Source organism: Colobus angolensis, unplaced genomic scaffold (genome assembly GCF_000951035.1).
Source record: "Colobus angolensis palliatus isolate OR3802 unplaced genomic scaffold, Cang.pa_1.0 Scaffold28, whole genome shotgun sequence".
NCBI lineage: Eukaryota > Metazoa > Chordata > Mammalia > Primates > Cercopithecidae > Colobus > Colobus angolensis.
In genome coordinates, this window is record NW_012116043.1 from 6,408,832 (window position 1) to 6,417,229 (window position 8,398).

At 53.3% G+C, this 8,398-nt stretch overlaps 1 protein-coding gene across 3 annotated transcripts in view; it reads left to right on the forward strand.

Annotated features, from left to right (window-relative positions):
• The window catches only part of HPD (4-hydroxyphenylpyruvate dioxygenase), a 65,266-nt gene that overhangs the window by 42,515 nt on the left and 14,353 nt on the right, over positions 1–8,398 (forward strand). The window contains exons 3-9 of one of the 3 annotated variants that reach the window (XM_011948506.1): positions 2,000–2,266; positions 2,489–2,515; positions 3,373–3,435; positions 3,760–3,864; positions 4,580–4,622; positions 4,792–4,874; positions 6,306–6,395. In XM_011948506.1, coding sequence (XP_011803896.1) covers positions 3,784–3,864; positions 4,580–4,622; positions 4,792–4,874; positions 6,306–6,395 — 297 coding nt within the window. In that variant the 5' untranslated portion in view covers positions 2,000–2,266; positions 2,489–2,515; positions 3,373–3,435; positions 3,760–3,783. Of the gene's footprint in view, positions 1–1,999; positions 2,380–2,488; positions 2,516–3,372; positions 3,436–3,759; positions 3,865–4,579; positions 4,623–4,791; positions 4,875–6,305; positions 6,396–8,398 lie in introns of those variants that run through there. The other 2 variants (XM_011948505.1, XM_011948504.1) reach the window with 2 other exon arrangements.

An 8,398-nucleotide genomic window follows, 5' to 3' on the forward strand; every position in this document is an offset into this window, starting at 1 on the left:
AACTCCTGACCTCGGGTGATCTGCCTGCCTCAGCCTTCTAAAGTGCTAGGATTACAGGCGTGAACCACGGCACCCAGCCTAATTTTTGTATTTTTAGTAGAGATAGGGTTTCACCATATTGGCCAGGCTGGTCTTGAACACTTAATCTCAAGTGATCCTCCTGCCTTGGCCTCCCAAAGTGCTGGGATTACAGGTGTGAGCCACTGGGCCCTGCCTTATTTATTTTTGATACAAGTTCTCATCCTGTTCCCCAGGCTGGAGTGCAGTGGCATGATCATAGCTCACTGCAGCCTTGAACTCCTGGACTCAAGTGATCCTCCCACATCAGCCTCCTGAGTGGCTGGGGGCTACAGGTGCTCACCACCAGGCCCAGCTCGGTGAATGCTTTTCTGCACACTAGGATATTGTCAGGGACGGGTCCTATGAACCCATCTGATCAGTGAGCTTCTTGAGCAAGGCCTCTGGAATCCACCTCTGCATGGCTGGGCATAAAGAACAGAGACAGTCACAGCCTGTCACTGCTGATCTGTTATCCAGTGGAGCCGGGCCTGAACAGGGAGCATCGGGGAGGGGACTCCAGACACCGGGCTCTGCAGGCTCCCCTCCTTGCTCTCTGCCCACACGTGGGAATGGCATCTAGGGGTGCACCCAGCATGGGACTGAGACCCACAGTGTTGGGGACAGAGTTCCTACCTCTGCCCAGCTGAGCCAGATGCCTGCCAGCCTTTGCACCCCACTGCTGTTGATGACACACTTCCTTGAGTCAGTAAACATTGGCCTTTGTGCTTAGGATATAAGCCAGGGCAGGGTCCAGGAGTGGGGGTTTGAGTTGGCCACAGCAATCAAAGGGACAAGATGTTCCTGCTGGCCTGGAGAGGGTAGGCGGGCTACACAGAGCTCTTCTCCTCCATGGGAACCTTCTGGGCCTGTGAGCTCCACCCTGGGCCACCTCCACTCAAGTTTTTCCAGTTGGAAATTTATTTATTATTACTACTATTTGAGATGGAGTCTCACTCTGTCACCCAGGCTGGAGGGCAGTGGGGTGATACCCGCTCACTGCAATCTCTGCCTCCTGGGTTCAAGTGATCCTCCTGCCTCAGCCCCCTGAGTAGCTGGGACTACAGATGTGCACACCACCACGTCCAGCTAATTTTTGTATTTTTAGTAGAGATGAGGTTTTACCATGTTGCCAGGCTGATCTCAAACTCCTGGCCTCAAGTGATCTTCCTGCCTTAGCCTCCCAAAGTGCTGGGATTACAGGCGTGAGCCACCGCGCCTGGCCCCAGTTGGAAGTTTAGACTCAAGGAGCTGAGGTGGACACTGGGGCACACTGGGCAGGCCCAGGACAGGCAGAATAAGGAGATGGGAACACCTCGCCTGCCTTCTGAATGGCCCAGAAAATAGAGAAAAGGAGGGAGAAGTGCTCTGCACTGGTGCAATGAGATTCAACTTCAGAATCAAATAGGCCAGAGTTTGGGGCTCTGCTCTTACCAGTTCCATGACCTAGGAGACATGTGTTCACCTCTCCAGGCCTCAGTTTCCCCATCTGATGGAGATATCAATATCTCCCATTTGTATAGAGGGCAATCTAGCAATTTAAAATGTGGGCGCTGGCGTTAGCACAGCTTGGTTCACGGTCCAGTTCTTCCCTGCTGTGCGCTAACCACGTGGCCTAGGAATGTTCTCGGCTGTCCGGATGAATTATAACCAACACTGAGGGAGAGTGTCCTGTGTGCCAGGTCCTATTCCAAAGAGCATGCTTATCTCCTTTAATCCCCACCACACTATTCTTGCTCCTGTTTTACAAATGAGGCTTGGAGGGATATGGTGATTTTCCCAAGTCACACCATATGTAGCAGAGCCAGGATGCAAACCTTCTCCTACCATGCCTCTAACAGCTATGGAATACAGCGCTTTCATCCTGAATAGAAACCACATACTTGCTTTGCAAACAGGACTTCGGAGCCAGTCTCCAAATTGCCCCTCAAACTTCCTCTAGGCAAGAGTTCTGGAGCCGCCACTGCACTCCAGCCGGCCTTGGCTTCTGAGCTTTGGATTCTGGGCGGTAATGGTCACGGTTCCAGTGTCCTGGAAAAGCTTGCCCTTGGCTTCTGGCCCTGACTCTGCCTCCCACTGACTAGTGGACGTCACTCCCCCTTTCTGGGCCTGGCAACACCATCCTGTTCAATGAGGCTGCGGCTGGATCAGAGGCCCCCAGGCCCGGAACCTTCCAGGGCTGGGCTCAGCTCCCTACCCCATCCCCCAGGTACACTAGGAGGCCTGGGCGGGACCTGCTTGGGGTTAAATACTCCAGCCCAGCACTTCCCGGGCTGCTGGTCCCAGTCTTCGCAGCAGGAGGTTTGACTAAGATCAATCATGGTAAGTGCCATGACTGTCTCCCCTTGTGTGTGGGACATCTTCAGTAACATTTCCAGAAGCACCTTGTGTTGGAGCCTACAAGTCTCACTGTCCTTCTCTTTCTCCTTAGACGACTTACAGTGACAAAGGGGCAAAGGTAAGCAGGGGAAATGTGGGAAATGTAGGGGCCTGGGTCCAGAAGGGGGTTGGAGTGCAGAGAGACTGGGGTTTTATCAGCAGAAGAGGAAGGACTGGAGGGGATATGTGACATGCATGACTGCACACTCAGCTTTACCCCCGGGGCTCCCCCAGACTAAGCTGGACTCAACCTCACCCTCCTAACAAACTTGTATCCTGGCCAGGCATGGTGGCTCACGCCTGTCATCCCAGTGCTTTGGGAGGCCAAGGCAGGCGAATACTTGAGGTCAGGAGTTCGAGACCAGCCTGGTCAACATGAGGAAACCCCGTCTCTACTAAAAATACAATAATATAGCCGGGCGTGGTAGTGCAACCCTGTAATCCCAGCTACTCGGGAGACTGAGGTGGGGGGATCACTTGAACGTGAGGATCGCTTGAACCCAGGAGGCGGAGGTCGCAGTGAGCCAAGATTGCACCACGACATTCCAGTCCAGCCTGGGCAACAGAGCAAAACTTCACCTCAAAAACAAAAACAAAACTTGTACCCCTTCTTAAATGCCTGCCAATCTCTTAATCCCATCTGGAAGTTCTTTCTAAGGTCTAACTTAAATCCATATTGCTGCAACATAAGGCTGTTTCCCTGTGTGATACCATGGCAGGCCTCCTGAGGGGGCTTCCCCACCCAAGACCCCCAGGAGCTCAACTTCCACATGAGAAACCTCTTTTGAGGCTTGGCAAGGCTGCATGAGGTTCCGCTGCTCCTGAGTTCTGTGGTTGAGGCTGGGATAAGGAGGGTGGCTAGGGAACATTACTCCACCCGCACTTTTCTAGACTCACTTTCAGGGACTCAACCTCACCTCTTCTCTCCTTCTGCAGCCAGAGAGAGGCCGATTCCTCCACTTCCACTCTGTGACCTTCTGGGTTGGCAATGCCAAGCAGGTAGAAGCCGGGGCAAGGTACTGGAGTGAGCAGAGAGGAGGGCAGAGGGCCACCTGACAAGGGCAGGCCTCCAGCAGGGTCTGTGATTGGCCCTTAGGAAGGAGGATCAGGCCAAGGGTGGGCCAGATGCTCTGAATCCTAATTACACCGGCTTGAAAGTTATCTGTCAGCAAAATGTGCAGGCAGCAGTCTTTCTTCCCAGGAGGGTCTCTGCACCTGAGGCAATAGGGCCGGCAGGCTGAGGGGGGCCAGGGGCTCTCTTCCGGAAGTTCCCCAGGCTGGCCCCTTGACCCTCATGAACCCTGCTGCAACCCTGTGCTTCAGGCCGCGTCATTCTACTGCAGCAAGATGGGCTTTGAACCTCTAGCCTACAGGGGCCTGGAGACCGGTTCCCGGGAAGTGGTCAGCCATGTAATCAAACAAGGGAAGGTGAGTTGCCACCCCCAGGACAGCCCCCAACCCCTGCCTGGCCAACATGGTGAAACTCCATCTCTACTAAAAATACAAAAATTAGCTGGGCATGATGGTGGCCACCTGTAATCCCAGCTACTCCGGAGGCTGAGGCAGGCAAATCGCTTGAACCCGGGAGGCGGAGCTTGCAGTGAGCCAACATCACGCCACTGCACTCCAGCCTGGGCGACAGAGCAAGACTCCATCTCAAAAACAAAACCAATACCAAAAACAAACAAACAAAAAACCCCAACAACAACAGCAAAAAACATATAATTCAGCTCCCACCGGCCCCTCTGCTGGCACCTTTGTACAGCCATGCAACAGGGTCCTTCCTAGTTTCATTTCCTCCTCAGCCTGGCCCGAGACTGACCCCACAGGTGCTCAGAAAACCTGGGATATCAGAAGAGGAATTTTAAGTAGTGCCCTGACCGATGGGGTCCCTGGAGTTCTCTCCCCAAGAGAGACCTGAGCTAGCAGCTCCTCTGAGGATCCAGAGGGGGTCTGGCATGGCTGTAAGCCCCATCCCTCAGGACCAGTGTGGGAAACTAAGGCAGAGAAGGAGCTAGAACCCAGGTCCAGGAGTCCTTTTGCTCCATCAGGGGTGTCTTGGGTCGGCAGGGAGGGGCTGATGGGTGCACCTCCCCATGCCCCCCTGAACCACTAGCCACACCCCCTTCTCCTTGTGTCTTAGATTGTGTTTGTCCTCTCCTCAGCGCTCAACCCCTGGAACAAAGGTGAGGTGCCCGGGGAGGGTGGACGTGTGGCTCTGTGGGTGGGGTCCGGGTTCGGGGAGGATAGACGCATGGCTCCATGGGTGGGCTCTGGGTTCAGGGCCTGGATGGAGACTGAAAGCCAGGTGAGGGGACCTAGACTCCAGTGCCATCCCCTCCCTGCCGGCCATAGAGATGGGCGATCACCTGGTGAAACACGGCGATGGAGTGAAGGACATCACGTTTGAGGTGGAAGATTGTGACTACATCGTGCAGGTGAGAACGCACCTGGGCACACTGGGAGATGAAGGCCTCCGTCTGCCATGGGGACCCCATCGGTCAGGGCTGAAAGGACACTGCTGCATCACAGTGACAAGCCCAGACGCTGGTGTGACACACACCTGGGCTCGGAGGGTGCCCTGTCCTCTCCTGTGTGTCCTCTCTCTCTCTGAGCCTCAGTTTCCACAGCTGCCAGATGGGGCTAACCACAGCTGGGTTGTCAAAGGAAGAAATTCGATCAGAATTACCATTTCCTTTTTTTTTTTTTTTTTAAATGAGATGGAGTTTTGCTCTTGTTGCCCAGGCTGGAGTGCCATGGCGTGATCTCGGTTCACCGCAACCTCCGCCTCCCGGATTCAAGCAATTCTCCTGCCACAGCCTCCTGAGCAGCTGGGATTACAGGCATGTGCCACCACGCCCAGCTAATTTTGTATTTTTAGTAGAGACAGGATTTCTCCATGTTGGTCAGGCTGGTCATTTCCTTTTTTTTTTTCTTTTTCTTTTTTTGCGTCAGAGTCTTGCTTTGTCACCCAGGCTGGAGAGCAGTGGTGCGATCTTGGCTCACTGCAACCTCCACCTCCTGGATTCAAATGATTTTCCTGCCTCAGCCTCCCCAGTAGCTGGGATTACAGGCATGCGCCTCCACACCCAGCTAATTTTTGTATTTTTAGTAGAGATGGAGTTTCGCCATATTGGCCAGGCTGGTATTGAACTCTTGACCTCAAGTGATCTGCCCACCTTGGCCTCCTAAAGTGCTAGGATTACAGGCATGAGCCATTTTGCCTGGCCTCAGAATTACCATTTCTAGAGCACAACTCTAAACCCAACACTGTACCCAAGAGGCAGCCTAGAGATTCAGAGTGTGCATTCCAGAGCCAGGCTGTCCAGGTCTGAATCTTAGCTGTGTGACTTCAGGCAAGTGGCTTAATGTCTCTGTGCTTCAACGTCCTTACCTAGAGAATGGAGATGATAATACTACTTTTGCATAACGTTGCTGTGAGGATGAACAAGGTTAGAATCTAGAACAGAGCCTGGTGCATGATATAAGCACTGTCAGGCAGTACAGTTTCGCTAAATAAATGCATGAATCATCTTATTCTCATCCAACCATTCTTTTACAGATGGTGAAACTGAGGACTAGAGAGGGGGAATGATCACAGGGGGAGTTAGCAGAGGCAGGACAGACACCCATCCCTACCTAGTCTGTCTCCCATAGCCCCATCTCTGGGCCTGGGCCTCAGTTTCCCTACTTGCCAAATGAGCATGAGTATTGGGGGTAATGAGTGAAGCTGGCTGGGGTTCCTACCTGGGGCTGGAGAAACTGGAGGGGCCTGCAGGACCACACAGAGGCCTCCTGGCAGGAGCAGCAGGTAAGGGTTGTGGAAGTCTCTGGCCCTCACCACTTCCCCAATCCCATCTTCTCTGCAGAAAGCACGGGAACGGGGCGCCAAAATCGTGCGGGAGCCCTGGGTAGAGCAAGACAAGTTTGGGAAGGTGAAGTTTGCTGTGCTGCAGACGGTGAGCTCCATTTGGTGCCCCTGCCCCTCCTGCTGTCGGCACCACTGAGATGCCAGGAGCCCCACAGCTGACTCCATCCAACCATCCCACCCATGGGCCTTGGAGCACAGACATTGTCCCTCAAGTCTGTCCCACATAATGCCTGGCCCACTGTACAGGGGCTGTAGGAGCCACCAGCCGCTCCTCCCAGCTTCCCTTCCTCCCAGGGCGGGAGGATGACAGCAAGGGGGTGAAGGCAGGGGCTCTGAAGAAGGGAAAAGGATGGGGTCTGAAGACATGAGTTCCCACACAAGCTGTGATGTTGGGCATATTACTGTACCTCTCTATGACTCTGTTTAAATGAGCAAGGACTGGAACTGGAACGCCTATGTGATCTGGGACATGCACTCAACTTTCCTGTGCCTCCACAGGATCTTTTTTTGTTTTCCTCAATTATTTATTTTATTTTATTTTTTTAAAGACGGAGCCTCACTCTGTCACCCAGGCTGGAGTGCAGTGGCGCGATCTCGGCTCACTGCAACCTCCACCTCCTGGATTCAAATGATTTTCCTGCCTCAGCCTCCCGAGTAGCTGGGATTACAGGCATGTGCCACCACACCCAGCTAATTTTTGTATTTTTAGTAGAGACGGGGTTTCACCATGTTAGCCAGGATGGTCTCCATCTCCTGACCTCGTGATCCGCCCGCCTTGGCCTCCCAAAGTGCTGGGATTATAGGTGTGAGCCACCGCGCCCGGCGTCTTTTTTTTTAAGAAACGGAGCCTCACTCTGTCACCCAGGCTGGAGTGCAGTGGCGTGATCTCGGCTCACTGCAACCTCCGCCTCCCAGGTTCAAGCGATTCTCCTGCCTCAGCCTCCCGAGTAGCTGGGATTACAGGCATGCGCCACCACACCCAGCTAATTTTGTATTTTTAGTAGAGACAGGATTTCTCCATGTTGGTCAGGCTGGTCATTTCCTTTTTTTTTTTCTTTTTCTTTTTTTGCGTCAGAGTCTTGCTTTGTCACCCAGGCTGGAGAGCAGTGGTGCGATCTTGGCTCACTGCAACCTCCACCTCCTGGATTCAAACGATTCTCCTGCCTCAGCCTCCCAAGCAGCTGAGACTACAGGTGCCCGCCACCATGCCCGGATAATTTTTGTATTTGTAGTAGAGACGGGGTTTCACCGTGTTGGCCAGGATGGTCTCGATCTCCTGACCTCGTGATCTGCCTGCCTCGGCCTCCCAAAGTGCTGGGATTACAGGCGTGAGCCACCGCGCCCGGCCTTTTTTTTTTTTTTTTTTTGAGACGGAGTCTCACTCTGTCGGGAGTGCAGTGTCACGATCTTGGCTCACTGCAAGCACCCACTGCCTTCAGGGTTCACGCCATTCTCCTGCATCTGCCTCCCGAGTAGCTGGGACTCCAGGTGCCCACCACCATGCCCGGCTAATTTTCTGTATTTTTAGTAGAGATGGGGTTTCACCCTGTTAGCCAGGATGGTCTCCATCTCCTGACCTCGTGATCCGCCCGCCTTGGCCTCCCAAAGTGCTGGGATTATAGGTGTGAGCCACCGCGCCCGGCGTCTTCAACTTTTATTATAGGTTCTGGGGTACATGTGCTGGATGTTCAAGTTTGTTACATAGGTAAACGTGTGCATGGTGCTTTGCTACACAGATCATCCCATCACCTAGGTATTAAGCCCTGTATCCGTTAGCTACTCTTCTTGGTGTGCTCCCTCCCCGACCTCCTGCCTCTGACAGGCCCTAGTGTCTGTTGTTCCCATGATGTGTCCATGTTTTCTCATTGCTTAGCTCCCACTTCTAAGTGAGAACATGCAGTGTTTGGTTTTCTCTTCCTGTGTTAGTTTGCTGAGGATACCGGTTTCCAGCTCCATCCATGTCCCTGCAAAGGACATGATATCGTTCCTTTTCATGGCTGCAAACCTCAGTATCTTCAGCTATGACTCCTCACAGGGTCATCATAAGGATCCAAGGAGCCACCGTGCCAGGCTGTTTTCTTCAATTTTTTT